The sequence below is a fragment of the Tinamus guttatus genome, unplaced genomic scaffold (assembly GCF_059628265.1).
Source record: "Tinamus guttatus ecotype Peru unplaced genomic scaffold, ASM5962826v1 Tinamus_guttatus_pri_ptg000649l, whole genome shotgun sequence".
Taxonomy (NCBI): Eukaryota; Metazoa; Chordata; class Aves; order Tinamiformes; family Tinamidae; genus Tinamus; species Tinamus guttatus.
The window spans coordinates 2,254,959-2,275,995 of record NW_028289183.1 but is presented as its reverse complement, the minus strand read 5'-3'; the positions used below and the strand labels follow the sequence as shown (position 1 = coordinate 2,275,995).

General features: G+C 36.8%; 1 protein-coding gene across 1 annotated transcript in view; it reads left to right on the top strand.

Annotated features, from left to right (window-relative positions):
- Positions 1-21,037, top strand: part of STXBP4 (syntaxin binding protein 4) — a 48,845-nt gene that overhangs the window by 19,397 nt on the left and 8,411 nt on the right. The window contains exons 18-21 of the mRNA XM_010211745.2: positions 785-901; positions 2,190-2,239; positions 3,365-3,498; positions 16,453-16,510. Coding sequence (XP_010210047.2) covers positions 785-901; positions 2,190-2,239; positions 3,365-3,498; positions 16,453-16,510 — 359 coding nt within the window. The remainder of the gene's footprint in view (positions 1-784; positions 902-2,189; positions 2,240-3,364; positions 3,499-16,452; positions 16,511-21,037) is intronic.

Below are 21,037 nucleotides of genomic sequence, written 5' to 3'. Positions count from 1 at the left end.
TACTACCCCCTCCAATCTAAAAGAGCTAGGTAGATATTGCTTAAATGGTGAGCTTTAAGAGAAGATTTAAATGTAAATTTGTAAATTTGATTTTTAGTGATAATGGTATTTTCTTAATTTTGAGCCTATTTTGGTCTAAATCTTTTGTTTAGCAAACAGTTTAGCTGAACAAAGCTGCTCAGAAACAAAGGAAGATCTTCCTCATGGTCCTCACATAGGAACAGTACTGGGGACACAAGCTGAGACCTCGAGCCTCCAGGACTTGAGCTAATGAGACAAAATGTAGCTGGGGCTCACGTTCTGTGTAGCTGGAGTGCAGAAAGGATGCTGAATGCTGGTCAGTACGTTACACAAGTGCCTATAGAGCAATCCTAGGGGGTGATTTTCTCCCAGATATGCTGCAATTACCCCACTGGGCAGCGGATGTTCCCACTCAGCTCAGTGAACCGAGTTTGTTAGGGCACTTGCCATTTATGCCACCCTGCTGACAGGTCCTGCCGGTTCCTGATCCCTTCAGTTCCAACCAGCCTAAGTTTCATCTCTCTTAATATTTTTATCTTCTTATTTTTGTTTACTGTAATACTAAAAGCTGGAAACTATAGTAATTTAGAAGCTGATTTTCTAGCAGATTAGACATGCCTCCTTGGGAATAGCTACTTTTTTTTTAATGTTATGTTAAACTTTTTGGACATCCATTTTTAATTCCCCATCTTGTATGCCAACCCTACAAGAATATGATTCAAAGGAAAGCCTTAAAATAATGCGGACCAAATATCTTTCCTAGGATAATATCCAAGACTTGAGAAAGAGAGTCACAGTGCTTGACTGCCAGCTGCGGAAATCAGAATTGGCTAGGAAGACCTTTGAGGTGGCTACTGGAAAGTTGCTGCAATTTGTAGAGGTAACTTAGCCTATTATTTATAGAAACACTCTATTTGCAAAAGTTGTGTATTGGCATTTAAACAGATTAAATGCTAAACTGTACACAAACACTTTGTGGAGATCATTTCACAACTTAAAACAACTTGATAGAAAAGAAAGTAGTGTTATAAGGCAAGGCCATGTAGGAGTTTATTTAATCTTTGTATATATGCAAAACAAATGAAATTAGTCAGAAATTTTTAAACTATGGCAATTTCTGTGAAATTCCTCAGAGGGGAGAGGCAGAAATAATTTTTGAAAACGTTTTGTAGTTATAAAGCAAAACCAATGAAATTCTAATATTTACTCCACTTAGAAGTTACTCTTTTAGTTTTTATTTCTATATTAAAGCTAGCATACAGAATCCCAGAATAGCTGAAGTTGGAAGGGTACTTTTGCAAGCATCATCCTGCTCAAAGCAGGGTCAAATAGGACAGGACCTTGTCCTCCTGAGTCGTGCAGTCTCCGTCCTTGGCAATATTTACAATTTCCCTGGGCAATCTTTTCAAGTGTATACTACCAGTCAATGCATCTTTTCACAATATAACACTAAAAGATATTTGCATTAATCTATTTTATTCATTATGTAAAATATTGATGGGTAATTACTTAATGTTTCTGAAATATTTATCTTTTTGTAGATGAAAGTGATTTTGTTGAAATGGAACAGTTTGACAAGTTCAAGATATGTCAGGCTTTGACTAGATTCAGTGCCAAGAATTTGCATGTGTGTGTGGATTAATAATTCCAGTCATAGGCTTTTTCTGGAAATACCAGTTACATTAATATTTGAAAAATGAGAAGCAGCAATTTTGAAAAATGCTAATGGCCAGGACAGTAACTATAAATGTCTATCAACCTGCATCATTTTGTAAGTTCTGTAGTAGTTGTTTAGCAGAACCCTTGCTATTGAGGGATAGGAAGATGGAGGGGATGGAGTGACAAGGATCTTTGAAGTCAACAGGAAAATCAGTTACTCAAATCACTGTTTTGTTGTACACCCGTTGTCGGGGTATGGAGAAGGTATCTTGCATTTTATGATGACAGAGAAATGTCAGCATAGAAATGGATTTAGATTGCATTGTTGGAATAGGAAATTATTGATGGCATAATGAGTGGAAAATGCTTTTACCCATCTGGCTGGGAGAGACTAGGCAGTTTATAAATACATGTCAATCCTCCCTGCCTCACCCTTCCCCCCCTGCCTCCCATCCACCCAATTAGAATAGTGATTTATAAAGTACTAACTTCTTGACTGTGACCAACAGGTTGTGCATGAAATACTCTCAGATAACTCTGCTTCCTCGACAGTTGTAAGGTAAGCAAATCTGAACTGTGTTGTAATGAAATGACAATTATAAATATTTAAAAACTTCGCTACAGTTTTAGAAGTGTTCACAAATCATCTTGTGACTAATTTTCTTGTAGTTTATTGCCACGTGTTTCTGAGTGTCACTTCTACTAGAGGAAAAAAAGTACATTAAGTTTTTAGGATAAAGCTTCATTAAAACACTGGAGAGAGAAATTAAAACAGTTTGGAACTGCATAGCTGTGGCCGTCTCCATGTTTCCATCAGTGAATGATGCTATACAGAGCCGTAGGTAACATTACAAGGAACCTTATAATGGTTTGAAATTCATTCTTATCTCTTACAAGAAGTTTGGAGAGAAGCCCAAGAGATTTTTACATCATAATTAATCTGATAACAGATAAATAGATACATATTTCTATGTATCTCTAAGTTTTATTACTTTTCATTTTTTAAAAAGTGCTTAAGAATATTCAACAAGACTTAGAGCAGCATTTGTTACTTTATAATTTCGACATAATCTCACCTATATCTCCCATATAGTCTGCCATAAATATCTACATAACATTATTTTGGTCTAGGTGCTGCCATATTTTTCAGTAAAGCTCTGAAGGAAATCAAGTCTATTTGTGTGAAACTAGTGGGAACTTTATTTTGAATAAAATCTGCAGGATCAGCTACTAACACTCTAGCTATTTCTGTTCTCTCATGCTAATCCTAATCAATTAAATGCAATTCCCATTGGCACTGCATGAGAGCAATGTTATATGTTTTATGTAATCTTTTTTTAGTAAATGATTGAAGTGTAAACTACAAAGCCAAGGTCAGAAACTGATTCCCTAACAGCCAGAAGAGAAAAATTGGTTCCCTAAAGCAATGTCACTTCCTAAATGCTAATATCAAAATACTTTTAAGCAAGTTACTTATCTGACATCCAGTGAGTTTTTGACACTGGATTTTGAGGAATGAGGTATGTTATTACCTCTAACCTGAACTCCTCAATTTGATAATAAAAATCTTTTTTGTTTGTAGAATGAAACCAAAACCAATTTGGAAAAAGTAGTTTACTATATTGAAAGTAGCATTTTCTTTTGTGATCTTACAAACCAACAGTCATTATTTTGTGTTCTTCAGTGACAGAAGAACAACGTTGTCTACTAAAGCGCTCCTTGCACGACTGGGAAGGATCGGACCTACTGTCACAACAGCCCTTGCAGCAGAAGCCAAGGACCTTGCCAAATCTGTCCGTGCCATTTTGGAAGTGGATTGTGAGTATATGTGTGTGCATACACACATAAATACTTTTCTTTGGCCAAATAGTGCATTTTTCACTCTGAATTCTCCTGTTTGTGTCAGGTGCACAGTTTCTCTACTTTCCGGTTCATCAAAAGGTGTTAACCTGAAAAAGCACAGAGGAAGAAATGGAGGTATCATGTTGAAAGGTTACTGAAAGCATCAGTCTTCCAAAAACATATGTGAGGGATTTTTTTTCAGTTTAAGATCACCTTGCTCTAAAAACTGGGAGGAACTGGTCAGTAGTAAACGTCACATAGGAGTCGAGAGATCTGGATTTCCTTGCGCAAAAGACATCATCTGAAATTCACTGAAATCAGTGGAAATGTTTCCATTGAGCTTGGTGGGCTTTGAACAAAAGCCATAAGGTGAATTCAGTGTGAAAAATATTTCTGAATATTAGCTTTAAAACCAAGTATTTTAAACCACACCTCTACATTGAGTGATATAGATCCCTCTTCCAAGCTGTGACAGATGCAGAATGAGGAGGTTTCTCTGAATCTTTAAAAATCTGATTACAGCTTCTAAATCTGGCATCAATTCAGCAGCAGAGAGTTTTTGTTTTAATTTTAAAATGGATGTGAACTGTTAGATTAAATCACTCATTGCACCAGAAGAGAGTGAAGGTTGAAGACATGAATGTATATAGAATACAGTATCTTAATGAAGATAATTATGGTGGCAATGATCATAGTATCATAGGCTTCTATATTATTTACTTATTGCTTGGGAATTAATTCAGACAAGTACTGAATAAGTACATTGGCTGAAGAAACTTTTCAAGATATAAAAAAATAATCTTGGCAATATTTATGCATCGTTTGCTTATTGTATCAAATACTGCATGGAGGAGAAAACAAAATAAAACATTGTGCAGAAGTGTCCAGAAAATCAGAATTAGAGTGACTAGAACAGATGAACAGAAGAGCTGTGGTCAGGAGAGGGGGAGATGGTTTTCCACCCATGACGATGGAAGTGCTCTGTCACATCAGGTTGTTTCTATCACACTGCCCAGGAAATCATGCGAGGAATACTTTTCACTCCTAAATGCAATTGAAGTGTAACATGTGGTTGTGTCAAATATAATAGATAGAGTTTGGATTAGAGAGCTCTAGAGCCGTAGCGTGGACCCATTTTATAAACCTGAGAGTTTAAAAATAGCTCTGCAGAGAAGGATTTAAAGATTGAACGTCGTCATTCTGGGTTCACTCTGATCTGGAGAGTATTACAGATAGACTTGGGCTCTGACGAGCTTGGGTATGAGATTAAAGCTTTAAAGCACGCTCTCAAAAAAAAAAAAAAAAAAAAAAAAAAAAAAAGAAAAGGCAGTTCAGGCAGAGTAGCTGTTCAGCAGCTTTCTGTCTGCAGTGCTCTGTGCCAGATTCCCGCAAAATGTTTCTCTCGTGATCTTCCTGCAGATGGGCTGCCCTAAAAAGGGACTGTTACGGATATGCCAGTTCAAAAATGTCATATTTCAAAGAAAAAAAGCAATATACTGAATATTACTTTGAATAGGAAAGACTTTTCTTTCTTTCTCTCCCTCTCAGAAAGGTGTTCTCAACATAATACTCATTTTATGCAAAATTAAGTAAAGGAGCATGCCCCAACAAAAATTATCTTGCATCTTTTTGATTTGCTTATGGTGCATGTGAAACAAAGTCTAGGGTTTGAGGTCTGGTCTGTGCACGGTTGTTACAGATCATCCTTGACATTCAGGACAGAATGACATATGTATGAATTAGCCACACAAACTGTCCTCTTCCAATATAATAGCACCGCTTTTTGCCTGAGGAAAGAGGTTTAAAGTTCAGTATATTCTTCAGAATCTACAAGCCTAATTTGTGATTGTGCTGTGTATTTGGAGTCAGTTTGGCAACTCCTTAAGTAAGGCTTCTGTTTAAAAAGAGAAAAAAAAATTGTACAGGATCCTCAAGATATCCAGAAATGCAGATACGAAAATAATAAACAGTATAATCAAGATCATCCCTTGAAAGATTCATTCTGCATCTTCTTGAAGACTGTTAGCTATTTTTAAACTAAATCCTGGGAGGTTTTTCTGCTTTGCAGAATACAAGCATCTCCTGAAGATACAAAGAAAAAGCACTTTCATCGTACAAACAATAAATAATGCCTCAGTGAAGGCATTATTTATGTAGCACTTAAAAGTAGTTGCTGACTGCACTCAATAGTCTATATGATGAAAATCCTGCTCAAAAGAGTTAAGAAAGTGTTAAGAAAGTCTACTACAAAATTTTAAAAAAACCACTTGATATTGATAATGTCCAGAATATGATTAATCCAGGGACATAATTATTTATTCCTTATATAGAAGCAATAGGCCTTTCGAAAGTTGCATTAAGGTAGTGCAAGTTTCCAGATTTTTTTTTTCTCTGCTGGTTTCTCACTCTGCCTGTACCCAAAATACAGTCTTGCTCTTGTTGATATAATTCTAGTCATCAGTACCCCACTAAGTGCTATAAAGCCTGCCTCTCTGCCCAGCAGGAACTTGAGAGGTGCATCTCTAAACATCACGTTCCTTTAATCTGTTGTTAGGTTAAAGTCTTCAATATGGATGTTACACTGAAGTTCACTAAAATGATCTTGAAATCAACACATCTTTCAAAAATCCTGCTTACCATGTTAAGTGTTGCAGTGTTCTTGCTGATGTCGATCTTGCAAGTCACCATATAAAAACACATTTATTTGTGAACATCCTACAGACAGAAGCTTAGGTGCAGTTGCCCAATTTTGGGTTTTATTTTGGGTATTATTTATAAAAAGAAATCAGTGGAAATTGTGGGTGATCAGCACAGATTAGTGCCTCATCTCATGATAATCAAGTTGCTCTTCATTTTTGAAGCATAGACAAGGTCTTGCATTTTGGTTGTTAACAACTGGAATATGGAAGCTATCCACTTCTTCGGTTTGATTTTTCTTAAGTACGTTATGGTGAGTTGCCAGGGTCATTCTGCGTTCAGCAAACTGTTAGCTGAGCCTTTCTGTTTGCTTGGTGTGGGTGCAGCAAAGCAGGCAAAGTGGCATGTCTTTTCAAACCATTTTGCTCTTTTGAGGAGAGTTAATTTTGTTAAAAAATAATATTCCTTTTACTTATACATTGCAACCTATTTTTTTAATTACAACAGAATTAATGCTAGGTACATTATTACAATTAATTATATTTTTATAGCAGGAATGTAATTTTGTACAGCTGTTTGACTACTGTTCTTCAGCAGAGCCCTGAAAAAGTTGACATGAAAGCACAGGATGACTTTCCACCCCACTCTGGTTTATCTCTATGTGTTACAATATAGGCATAACTTTAATACGGGTAGCCACACCTTGGCTAACCTTAGTGTTTTGTTAATTAGGCTTACAATACTAAAATTGCAATCATAGAGGCTGAACATCAAAATACAAGTCCTCAGTTCAGCCTGAGAGTCATCTGATTGGTGGCAGATGCTGAAACTTATTCTGCCATGTGCTTTTTTACTGTAAGTACCAGAAGGAGAAAACTCTTTCCTGCAAGAATGCTTTTCTGGGGACAATTCTGCATTGTGGAAGTAGGATGCCTTTAATGCATTTCAGCTAATGAACTAGAAATAAACCTTTTCTTCCTCTTGTGGAAGAACTGCTTGGGGAAGAGCAGCATAATGATAACTAAAGGGAGAATTCCGTGTATTCATTGTTCTGGCAAGGCCATAAATATTTCAGCGTATTGCTGAAATCAGAAATAGAAAAGATGTGTTGAATTATAGAGTGTACAGCTTCCTTTTGTAAAAGCTTTTTGACTAGGAAAAAAGAATTAAGTCTTAAAAAGAACACTCTGTGTTTAAGATTCAGGTGTTAGATTTGATAACTTTCTGACACAATACTTTCATTAGAAAATACTATTGTGATGAAATTAAAATATTTTATAAAAAGGCATTATTCCCTTAAAGCTTTCATCACCACCAAAAAAAAAAAAAAAAAGAGGCGAGGTGTCCCAATAGAGAATTTATCAGCTTTTTTATCCAGTGGAATATTTTACTACTTTATTAGTCCCTGAAGGTTAAAGAGGTGGGTTTTTTTCTTTTTTTTTCTTCTTTTTTCACTCTTACATCCCTGTTAAATCCTTTCTCAGTTGGTAATTCAAAAGAAAAAATAAATCCGGAATATTGATCAGCCAGGAGGAGCCGTGTCTCATTCAAAGCTGCTCTGGATTGCAGGCCCCTGCTATCAACCAAGCGTCGTGAGTGAGTGACGCTTTGCAAAAAAACAGTGGTCAACATAAAACTAATAGGAAGACTTTGTCAAAAAAATTAAAATCAGGGTAGGAAAAAAAAATTAATATTTTTGGTTAAATTGCAGAACACTCGCATGAATGCAAGTGAGGAATAACTCTCAACATCTCAACTACCTGGTCTGGCTTGTGGATGTTATAGGGCCTAGAAATCAGAGCCCATGTGTTGGATATTCAAGAATCCAAGTATTACCACTTGCAGTTATGGACAAGTAGAGATGCTGGATAAAAGGTGAAAATTTGTAAGGTCAGAATAGTTTTACAATTTAATCAAATAAAGTATTTTAAATATCAATCATGAAGATGTTGTTAACTAATTCATTGATGACTGAATTTATTGATTATTTTTCACAGTGAAAAAAAGACAATTCATTGTCTAAAACATGTATTGGAGGCAGTTCTTTAATGTGACCTAGATTGCAGAAACCTGTTTTTGCCGCTAGAAAAAAGCGATTTATTCCTTCTCCATTCAGTTACCTTTAATGAGAAAAGATGAGTCAACTTTTTGAATAAGCACTGTCTGTACTGACTTTCTAATCAAAACATTTTAATAATGAAAAACAAGTAAGTGATATTATTATACCTTAAAATGTAGGTGAGCTAATAAGATCAATACAGTCTCATTAGGATTAATTCTAGCATTTCTGATGGAAGACTTCATTAAAGAGCAGCCTTTTAAGAACCTACGGACACATTCGTGCAGGAGTTCATTCAGGTCATACAGCAGCCCCGCTGTGAGAAAATGAAATGACTTAGAAAATGAAATGACTTTGTGCCTCTTTCCAAAACAAGTTATATTTGCTCATGGCAGCCATAGAGACCAGTCTGGACTGCCCAGATTCAGCTCTATGGAGGCACTGGAGCATCTCGGACATTTGGGTTAGGATCTTGGAGGGCTAGGAAACGTCGGAGTGAAGAGATGAGGGCGGGAAATGCCTTCCAGGTTTTGTGTCGTGGAGATACGAGTTGCTCCTCATCAGAAGAAATGGCCTCGGGCTCGAGGCTGCCGTCCCCCTTGTCGAGACGGGCAAGCCCGGCTGCCCGCGTGTCGGCAGCGCTGCGTGAGCAGCGGTCTGTGTGGCTACGTGTGTCCTCACACCCGCCAGCAAACCCCTGTGTCGTGGTGTTTCAGCAAAAAAATATAGAGTTTACCACAAGCTGTGAAAAACACTAAAGGAATTGAGCATATTTCGGGGCAGTTTATGCTGACCTGATGCTGCCGCAGCTACACGCATTATCGGCACTCGGAGCGAACTAGATTAAAGCTAACGAAGAGCATCACCTGTGCCTGGAGTCTCAATGTACCTTAAAGCTATTGGTGCTCGTCTCGCCTCAGGAGGATGGCAGGCTCTTCTTGTCGCATTTTTCCCTTCACTTGTCATATTTTTCCCTTTTTTTTTTTTTTTTTTTTTTCTTTTTGCAGTAGGTAGGAGTGAGAGGCTGAGGGCCAGCAGAGTTGCATAGATGTGTATGGTGCACAAGTGTGATAATTTAGATGGAAAGGAGTGCAGAGAAAGTGGATTGCCAAGAGCGGTATAGGAAGATTTCAAAAGTATATTTTAAGCAGGGTTTGCAAGAGAAAATATAATTGTTTGCTGCTATGACGGAGACCCAAATGTTTCCATCTTAGTAATAAGCACTGTCTTATCGCATATGTGCGTAACTCTCAGACTTAGGGCCCTGGAAGGCCAAATTTTACCTTCTTCCATAAAACATGTATATCATGAACTGGAAGTTAGGGACATCATTTTGGTGTTGTGTCTGTCATTGCTGTAGGTACCACTTTTGGATCTTTTACAGTTAAAGTAGTAGTAAGCTCAAGTATGCTAATTTAGGCATATGCAAGATTTATTTTTCCTCAGAATTATAATGAAGAGGGAAGGTACCTATCTTAATCTCTAAGAATTTTGTCATAATTTTTGGAACATGCCGGGTTTGAGGTCATGTCTGTCTGTACATCACACTTTTTTTAAAAAAAAAAAAAAAAGGCTGTAGCTATGCTTGATAGACCACAAGGCTATCATGTAGTAATGTATTTAATTGATTGGTTTTTTTCAAGCGTATTTGATCACTGCTTACTGTTTGTACTTCGTGTGAAATGAGCTCAGCAGAAAGTTGTTTCTTAATTGTAGGTGGTTCATGCCAGCCCCCTGCACAGTTTAATTTCATCATCAGTGCATAAAAGTAAGATATTACTTAGCAATAAGGGCATGTCATGTAATAGTATTGCTTTTTAAATCTCAGACAATTTCTGTCCAATTCTAATTTTAGACAGGCTTTTTAATTTGTTACCAGTGCATGCTTTCTAATTAAGCTTATATTTAACAATCCCATGCGTCAGTGAGCAATGTGAGCTGACAGTGATGGATGTGGGTGGGTAGCACAATAGATGGTGACAAGAGAAGTCGATCTGGTAAGGAAGAGACGGATGAATTCCGGGACAGAGAGAGTAGTCAAGGAAGCAAAAGAGAAGGGAAAATCAAGTGAAAGAAGTGGGTTAGGGCTGGTCCATACAGGGAAATATTCCAGACTGGTCCTAATTAGCAAGTCCAGGTGCATGGCCCGTGAGCAGAGCCTTATATTTCTGGAGTAACGCTGTTATTCCAGATTAATCAGAGGACAGTGGATTGTACTAATTCAGAATAAGAATGTTCTCAAGGGGAATACTTTATGAAAAAAACTTTCTTAGCATATAGGTGGAGGAACATAGGAATCAGTATTAAAATCCAATATGCATATGACATTAGTATACTTAATACTTATACTTAATGTGTTCCCTGTCGTCTCATCGCAGTTTAAGACTTACAGCTACAAATAAAATTAATCTGAAGTTAAATTATGCAAATTACTGTGTAAATTAGAGTGTATTCAATCAGTAATGGCAATAATGCATCTGGATCCAATCCAGACACAAACAGGCAGCAGTATATTAACAGGGACTGTCGTGAGTCTGTAGAAGTGAGCCTGCAATTAATCCATAGAACAGAACATATTTCTTAAATGCTTCTACTTGGTTAATGTGAAAGACTGAAAGAATTGGATCAGGCACATGCTTGCATTTTTAGGACCTTTTGGGGGAACACTACAAGCTGGATGATCCTGGAGCATTGTTGCAAGTGGCTTATTTACCTCTATCTCACAAATTTATGCACCATCCACAGTGTACCTTTAGAGAACGGTATCTGTTTGATATAGGCAGCTCAGTGCTGTTTTGTTTTGTTTTCTTTAAGCAAGCTTGGTTTTAGTAATTTACTTTCTGGTAGATTTTCCAGCTTCTTGAATAAAAGTGCGTTTTTAAGGTAATGTTTCAAGAACAAAATTCTTCATCCAGCTTGGGGATGCATCAGGTATTCTGCTAAAATCAAGGTCTTTCAAAGTTTCAGCACAAGAAACATCCCTTTTTTACAACTCTGATACTTAATTGTTACCTGGTGTGACTTACTGTTTTGATAAAAGACGAATGAGTTTGCCAACATAGATGAGTCAATAGCGTATGATTAATAGGAAATGGGGAAGCACATTGTCATCTGTCACCAACCTCTGAATATCCAAAAAAGAAGAATATTTTTCCTGAAGGACAGTTTACAGGAACTTTTCTGAAGGGAGAGGAGCCAATCTGCCAACCGTATTCAAAATCAGCATAAATTTCAGTTGCTAGTATTTCCCAGCTGTCTCCACTTGAAAACTACTTACTCCATCTTTGATTTATTAAGTCACCAACATAAAAGACAAAAAAGAATGATTTCTTTAGAATGGAATTTGATATGGAGAAGAAAGGAATGGAATGTCCCCTTGGAGTATTATTCATTAGATGAAAGACATTTGTTTGTGAGAAAAGCACTAGAAATGGTCTGAAAAAATAAAGTGGCACAGAAACAAATGCCGCCAGACAACACGCTGTTCGGAAAGCTGTTTTCTATTGAACCTGAGTTTTTATAGGTAACTCAAGAATGAGCAACAGAACACAATAAATATTATTGACTGCCTCAAAAACAGAGAGCCATGTTATGCCTGAATGCAGTAGAACATGCGTGACAAGGATGGTTAGATATTTCTCCACAGATTTTTGCTTTAGCTCTGCCAAATTGCATAGCTTACCAAGGAATTCCTCTGCCAGCCTCAAATCATATGGTTATTTAGTCTCATACCTGGGATATTCCCATATTCCAGGAGTCCTCAGGAGCCCAAGCTGGATGATGCAGGTAGTAGGGTCTTCAGCTCTTTCTCCTCTTTGCATTAAGGCAAAGGGATTTTCCTTTTTTACCAAGGCCATATGAGGAAGGTTTAAATACTGATAACAGTATATTGCTGAATTTCTAGGTATTGAAAAGAGCTCAGAATTCAAAATTTCACTTTATCAAAAGACAAGGAGAAAAATGCTTAATATATCCCTTATCAAATTGATCAGAAATACTTTTAACAGGCAATACTGTTTTTCGAAAAACATAATTTTGAAGAACTTTAACATTAAATACAACTAAAACATCAAGAGGTAATCAAAAGGTAGTTCAGAGCTAGATCATGACTTGTTTCTTTAGAAAAATATAACAAAAAAAAGTCAAGCTATGTCAAAGAATACACAGACAGACATCTCTGTTTCTCTTATTGGTCAAAAAATGTGAGACTGAATAAATGTACCGTTCCACTTGGGAAATCTAGATAGAAATGGCATCCCTTAGGTTGATGCTTTGTATTTCTTCCAGCAAAGGTGGTTTAATGATACAGCCGTGAGGTTGTTTAGCTGTTTAGCCTTGACAGGAGAATGAATTGTAGACAGGCTGCCTTTGTACTGTGGATTGCAAAGCTGTGAACAGTGCTGGAAATAAGGTAATGCTTCACAAAAGAGTTTTGAGAGAGCAGTGATTACCTTGGGAAGCAGCTATCCCTAAGCAGCGTGTCTGGATTCATCAAGAACGTTTGTGCAACTGCTGCTAATGGGAGCAGGGTTGTAAAGTCTGGCCTTGAGAGCACAATTAAAGCCTCTAAGAGCATGTTTGTCTTCAAGCACCTGAGTAGTCCCACTTTGGGCAAATCTATATAGAATCCTAGTGAACAGTAATTCTCTTGGTCAGTTCTTAATGTAGTCTCTGAATCGCTCATTTCCTCCACATAATTTTGTCAGAAAATATGGAACTAAAACATTTTGGGCTGTAGTGTTTAGCTACTAGAGTATGATATTAAGTATGTGCCAGTTTTACTCCATTTGAATGTATGTGCTCACCTAATCATTTCCACATTTCTTTTTCTAAAATAATATTTTAACTAGCTTATTTAAAATGAATCTATAGCACTACACAATTTATAGGTTAGATAACTCTAATAAAACTAGGCTCTTTGTACATAAGAAAATTCAGTTGAGACAAGATTCAATTCAATCAAGACAGGAATGAATTGGAATTGCTTTTAAAATGGGCACTGAAACAGAACTGCAAACTGAAGTTGAATAGTTCTAATTCTTTAGTCATGAATTTAAAAAATACCTTGTTTTGCATTGAATCAGCCTGTTAGCCTTGGCCTCTCAGGCCCTTCTTTGTAAAATGTCCCTGAGGCCAGTTGTCACAAACTGAGTTTCCCCTTCCTCCTATGGTGACACTCTTTGATTAAGCTGTTTGCAGCCTTTATCCCAGGAAAGCCGTACTGAAGTCTGGGTGAGAGCAGATGCATCTGCTCTTAGAAGCAGTGCTCAAAATCCCAAACTTCATACTAGTTCATAATTTGTCCCAATGTCTATTTTTTTACTTATATGTAACCAACAAAACATCATTCTTGGGGCAATTTTCTGGCCCAAGAAGTGATAAATAAAATCAGTGAGATGCAGACTTTGTCAGCTGCTGGGGAATTTTTGTTAGCTCTACTGTTCTCATTCCCGTTCTGCTTTATGTAACATTAACTCGACAGCAGTGGTTATCGCTGCAGACATCTTGCAGCTGAGAAGGAAGGCGGTCACCAGGGAGACTGCTTTGCTGCTTCTCTTAGCTGCAGCAGTACTGAAACACTGCAAAAGGTTTGTGGGGTTTCTTCATTTCTTTTTTTTTTTCCCACACAGAATAACACATTTCCTTTGCCTTAACCCTAATTAAGTGCATACACTCAGAACAAAATAATATTAGGTTAGAACGTGTTTTGGCTGACGTTCCCTCTCTTGTTAAGCTGTTCTACTTTGATAAAGGGTGCTTTGGACTATATTCCTCTTCTTTTATGTTGATAGTTATTTTGACACTGTTGATAATTACTTTTAGACTATTACCTTCTACTTACCTTGAAAAAAAAACCCACAAATATTTGATTAGCAAAATGCCTTGTGTTTTCTGCTGAAGTTTGTTTTTGAACATTGTGGGGTTTTTTTTCTAAAAGATGATATATGAAGCTAACTTGATCCAAGATATGTTATTTATGAAGTTCCATCAGAGAATGTAGTGCTTCACAGAGGAAACAATAAATATGTAGGAAACTGAAACTACAACAGTAGGTCAAATCCTGGAGCTCTCAGAGTGCATTTCTGTTTGAGCTCCTTTACCTGCAGGTGAAAGCCTAGGAGTCTTTCAAACCGAGCTCTAGGACAGGCCAGAAATCTGATCCTGGAGGGCGCGAAAATAGAGCACTAGGAAGTGGATCAATTTATGTATGATTCATGGAGGAAAGGAGCTGGAAGCCATGAGGATATCCAGGGAAAACAGGAGTCTCCTGCCTACTATGGGAGATATGAGGAAGTGCAAGCATAAATCTGCCAGTGAAAACAAAGACTAAAGGGAAAGACTCATGGGGAAAGAATGAAAATAAAGTAAAAGACAAAATCACTGATGTAGGTGGAGCTTTGAAGCATATGAAGAATGCATGGGATATATTATCTGATGCGCATTAAGAGGGGAGATAAAGCAGTGGAGAATAAATACAGCATTTCACATATGGATGACATATTCAGTGGTTTTAAAAAGCATAGTATTTCCTGGTTAAGAAAAGAACACAGAAAATCAATTACTTCCCTATCATTTTTCATTTACAAAAAAAAATGAGATAGTAAAAATAGTATAACTGTCCCCGCTGAATGAAATGGGAGACGTGTAGCAGACTTCTGAAAGCATAAGCAAAGATCAGACATGGGTTTCATTCATAATTCAGCAAATTTGTTGTCCTTTATTTTGGACTTGCATATGGAGACATGCAGGAGTGAGGGAAGACTGGGAAGGTGGTAGCAATTAAAGGATGCAGTCCTATTTCCATTTAAATAGTTAGAAAATTTCCATTTTGAATAAAATTTCTATCTCTTAGGAGAGGGAGGAAAATCTATTGATCATGTCTAGCACATTTAAAATGTAAATCATCTCTTTCTTCCTTTCTTCATAGCTGCCAGATCTTGAAAATTGTTAAACAGCAACTACCTTGTATTTAAAGGGAAGTCGCTGTGGGTTATTGCCTCAGAACTACTCTTTTTTTAGCATATTTGAGGAGCAGATTGTATAGGTCTGTGCTAAACTGAAAATGGGAAGAATGCTGAAATGAGTGAGTGATACAAGGTAAAGGTGATATAGGGAAAAAAAAATCAGTCAAATTAGCATTTCAAACTGGCATGCCTCTGTGTGTACCAATTCTCAGGTTACCTTTCTGAATTCTGGCACTTTGGTGTGTCAGTAGATACATTTGGTGCCTCAAAGCCTTAGTGACCTCTCAGATAGTTTGTACCTCGTTCACTGTGCCCTGAAGTAATGACTCTGTAGCTCTGATGGACTCTGTTTATCCTTAAGAGGTGGAGTCTTCCCTTTCCAGGTTTTTAAGAAGTAATAACAACACTGGAGACGGAGGTATGAAAACAGGAGAAAAGAAATTGAGTGGTTTAGGAAAGGATTTTTAAAGAAAATTTGAGTAGACTTAAGACATGTCTTGGTACAAAGAAGCTTTAGAGGACCATATGCTGCGTGCAGTCCAGCACATTTTCCAAATAAAAGTTTTAAATCTAAAGCAGGCTCCCAGATGGTACTAATGAGTTGGTCTTGGAGATATATTGTGACTTGAAAAAAAGTAGTTTAACTCCTAAGACACTAACATTTCCAGATGACTTTCAAGCTAAAGCACAGGAACAAATATTTATACATGTGTTATTTTTATAGCTATTTCTAGCCTTTAAAATGGGTGAGGCTGAAGGGGTTTTATTTGCTTTTAGGACCTTGCACTTTATGTACATTATGATATAGTATCACAACAGAATACATGGGGAGCATTTTTGCACACTGGCTGATGCTGCTTTCTCCAGCTCTTCAAGCTCTGTGAACAGTTAGTGTGGAACCAACAGTAAGAAAAACGGTAAAGACTTCCTATGAAAACTGAATGTTTTAAGAGCTATAGCAGAGTACCCTACTAAGAGTATTACTGATTTTCCCCATGGAGAGGAATTTCCATCTGCTGGACTCTGTAATTCTACCAAACTGTCAGCTTCTGCAAAATAATTGTTAGCAGAAAAAGTCTTGTCTAATGGCTTATAGCTTTGTAGCACAACAATTAAAATTTAAAAAGGGAAAAGACTTTAATGTTTATATTAGGCGTCACAAAAGTGTTAAGAATTCCTGTATAATCTTTTTATGCCTGATTTCAAAACTGTATGGTTCTTGTGGCTCCCTATCTTTGCAAGTCATCTTATTTCTCTCTTTCACCTTAGGTCTACCTTATGGATGGGAAGAAGCTTATACAGCTGATGGAATCAAATACTTCATCAAGTGAGTATTTCTGGGGAAAAACGTGTTGGAGGTAAAATAAAAACCCAGCAAGGTAAGCATTTCTAAACCTGGAATCAACAGAAAGCTTAGTAAAATTACAAAGCTATGATATGTTTTATGCCCAGCTTTATTACTGCCATCACTTATCACTTAAAATCATGTGGGGTATCTCTTAAGCAGCAAATTCATTTGTGTCCTAAACTATCCATGGTTGTATCAGAACATAGCAGAGTTGTTTTCTTGAAATCACATCTTGCTTCCTTGTCTGGAAATAGGTCATTTTGTTGTTGCAAGAGAATGAAAGAAAAGGACTGAAAACACTTAGTTATGATTCCTAAATGATCAAGACAGGTCAAGCTGCTGCACCATTCATTTAGACAAAAGTCATTAAACTGTAGGTTTAGCATCTAAGATGTTAACCATAGCTTAGTTAACTTGAGCTTCACAGAGTTTTGGTATTTCACTTGATCATTTCCTGCAGGTTAAGAACTTTCTTTCTATAGACAGTGCCACTGAAACTGCCTGTTACAAAGTTGCATTTCTCATTCTGCATGTATAAGTACTTGTCAAGACATGCAGATTAGGCCTGTTGAAAGCCTCAGTCACATGTATGCAAATCTAGCAGTTCAAGCCACTAAACAAGACTATCTTCACTCCAGTATTCCCCAAAATACATTTAAAAAATCTTTATTGTTTTGAATTTCTACTCTACGCAAATTATACCTACAGGTCCACGGGTTTGCTCTTTATTTGGCAGGTATTGTCAAAGATAGAGCCATACCTTTTACTGTAAGTGGCTTATTAGAAACATTTAGTGAATTTATTTCATTTATTTCATTACTTCACCAATAGTGAATTTCATTTAGTGTTCAGAAAGATGTAAGAGTGAGGAACTATTATACTGTCCTGCAAAAAAAAAAAAAAAGTAGAAAAATATGTCTCTATCAGGAGCTAACTGTAATTGTATGGAAGCTCTTTCAAACAAATACGTTTTACAAATCTCTCCAGGGGCTAGAGGAAGGGTGACATTGAAGAGATATTACAATAATGCAGTGCACAAAGAAAATCTCTACAAAAGCTTTAAAAACCGGTAACCATCTGAAGAGAGATTTAAAAAAAAAAGAAAGCACCAAGACTGGGACCTTCTAGTTATTTGCTTTTCAGCTTTTCTTAATTAAAAGACTTCTTTAATGAAAGAAAGTTCATTATATACAACAAATGAAGAAAATATGACATTATTTTTTAACTGACTACAAAATATGCAGTATGGTTTAAATTTTGTTAATGTCCAGCAGGCAGAGAATTGCAAGCTTCTTTACCAAGACCTACTTCATAAAAGCTGTGGGATTTTTTTTTCTATTCTATAGGAAAGGAAAGATTATTTTTAATTGTGTTCTGCAGTTCAGGAGTAAAAATGCATCAAAAAGCAGCAGCTCATGTTATGTTTCCCAGAAGCTCCCGGTAGTGAACTGGGCAGATTGTTGCTTTTTTTTTCTAGAAGATAGTGAAAGTGTAACCATGTAAGTGTAGTAGCTTTTTATTATTTCTGTTAAAGATTGAAGCAATTTGCTAAAATTATAATTCATCTCTATTCTGTATATATGTAGATATAATGAGCCATTATTTAATAGCCAGTTTTTCTATCAACTGCATTTGACATATTGTTTAATTCCTATAGATGGCATATAAAAAGATGGTATTTTGAAGGTGAGCTTCTATCAACACTCCTAAAATACAAGAAGGGTAGTGAATAGATCTCTAATCCCAGACTTTTACCAAAGTCACGTAAATAGCATTGAAGTTTGTGCATTAGGCAGCCAAGAAAAGCAGAGACTTTTTTCTTTTTTTTTTCTTCTTTTTTTTTTTTTTTTCCAAACTGGCTGCTCCGTTGTCCTTAACTAACCCCATGGTGCCTCGAGCTAGATATATTAAAGCAGACATGTTTTTTTTTTCTTTTTTTTTTCTGCAGAGGTTTTCAAACACACCATGTATGATAGTACATTCCAGCTCTAATCAAAGGGTGGCTTTTATTTTCAGACAGATGTAGGTTAGTACATGGGGTTATAGCAGAAATATTGCAGAAAAATAACTTAGGAAATTAAAAAGAGTCTTGCTGTCCTGCAGAAAGTCAATTGTTTAGCAGTTTAAATAAATACAAAAGAAACTATTAGAATAGAGCACTGTTCCATTGGTCCTTAAAAGGAATCTAGATTTGCTGAGTATGCTTGAGAATTGTCTTTTAAAAGAGCTGCATTTGGAAGCTGAATTATTGCAAATGTTCATATTGCAGAGCTTGAATCTCAGCTAATCCAGGTGGTGGGAGCTTAACTTGCAGAAAGCGTCCGATATTTGTATCATCCCCCTTGCTGAAGCTACAGATCTGGCTGGCAGGAGGTTTTTTAGGAGTTGTGGCCTATCTGATCTTTGACTGCTGAACCTTGAATTGGAATGTCTTTCCCACCATATTTCCTAATGTGCTCCCAGCATTACAGACGATCCCGCTCCAGAATTGCTGTCGTCACCTTCTGCAGTCAGTGCTCAGGAGTCCCCCCCTGTCAGTCCTTCCATGGCAGAGAAGGAAAATCTCTCAGTTCTAATTGTCGAGAAGGGGGCAAGAGCTGGGCTAACAGTTCTTATTTCAGCTCATTAGAACAAACTTAACTGAGCGTTCAGTAAGAGATCAGAGTAATTAACATTCCTTTCACCTATTTCCTTATTTTGCTTGCAGCGCTGTTTCCAAAAGTCTGTACAGACTGTAAGGCTTTTTGTGTGATTAAGAATTCATACTTTTTGCTGCTGTTTGTGATACGTTTCAAGTTGTTTGAGAAAGTTAGTTAGAGCAAGGAGCAAATGTAGTGCAAGTCCCTTGTTACTGACACAGAATGGAAGAGATTTCAGCATGAAAATTGTGCCTCATATTGAAAACATTCCAGGAGGAACTTAGCTGGAGGTGCATTTTATCAGGCTGTGATCTTCAATAAGACTTAATCCAATTGTTTGAATGGGAATTAGCAGAATAGTTGATACTTTTCAGCTCTGGCACTAATACTGTAACCTTCTTGTGCTGTTTGGCTGTGAATTTTAGTCCTTTCGTTCTTTGTTATTTATAACAGGCAAAGCCATGAAGGATTTAAGACTATTTCAACACTAACCCTCTACAATCTATATAACAAACAGAAAAGGTTGTAATTCCCTAAATGCTGCCACAAATAAACTCATATATGAATTGCCACTTTTACTATGCAGTTATGTTGTGAGGACATACAGAAGCTGCAATGGCACTGTTTAAATCCACAGCAGTTTTAGGATGTGCTACCAACAGTCAATTTTTTTTTTAATTAATAGCTGTCATTTAATTAATAGGTGGAAGTAATTCATGTCCAGAGTGTTTTATTGGTCCTTCAAGTAGCAGAGTCCATAAATCCATGTTATAAGTCTAATGCAATAAACACCCTGGAATGGCATCTTAATAGCACATAAGCTTGAGACAGCTTGCTGTGAAATTTCCATAAATATCTCTGAAGGGGGTGTAGCAATATGAAGTGCATGAGAAATCAGAGTTTAAAAGAAGCAAACCAGCTGGCTTGTGTTACACACTAAAGTGAAACCCACTTATGTGAATAACTGACATGAATAAAACATTTACATGGCTTTAGTCCTTAGGGAGTGAACGCTTCTGTAGAGCTATCAGAGCAAGCTGCATCTTGTACATGCATGCTCAGTTTAAGACAATTTTTGAAGCCATCTCTTTTATACAGGAGGTCATTTCAGTCTCCCATTAACTTAACAACAACCTGCTTGCTAAGTATTGGCAAGTGTCAAAAAATGACTTTTTACACTGCAGTAGCTTGTCACAAACTCAGATGAGTCTGTGCTAGTCATTCAGGTCAGGTGTGTGGATTTTCTGTGTAGTATCAAATAGCAATGTAAGTCTCTGAATTACATCTCAGTGTGTATTGGAGAAAATTAAGCTCAAGTGTCTTAAAAATATTATTAACAGTTATCAGAAAGGCAAAAAATTACAGCTGTTGATTTAAAAGTAGGTGTGGGGTTTGTTACTAGTAGAGCTGAGGTTTTCTTCTGTTGCAGTACTAAGGATAAAGAGCAACTTTGGCCCCAGATGCACTTTGGACTTTATCTGGTGTACTTTAAAGTAATGAAGAGGGAAAATACGAGTGTATTTTGCATGTACCAATACAGTTGGTCAGTCATACTCAATACCAGACTTATGCCCCCAAAAATTAATACCTAATGGAAACACATTGCCCATGCCTGTTTTCTTACCAATTTACACTTCATAATTTTATCAACATTCATGTCAAATTTGGTTCAGAAGAGTTGAGTTTACAGAGTCTGTTTAATCAAAATGACAGTTGAATGTAGCCACACAGAGTTTTCAGTAATCAGTAGGATTAGCACAATCATAGAATAGAATTGGAGAAGTGTGTGGGTTGGAAGGGATCTCTGGAAATCACCTTATCCAACCTTCTATTGAAAAGTAAGCTATCCCAAGCCCTGCTAAACCAG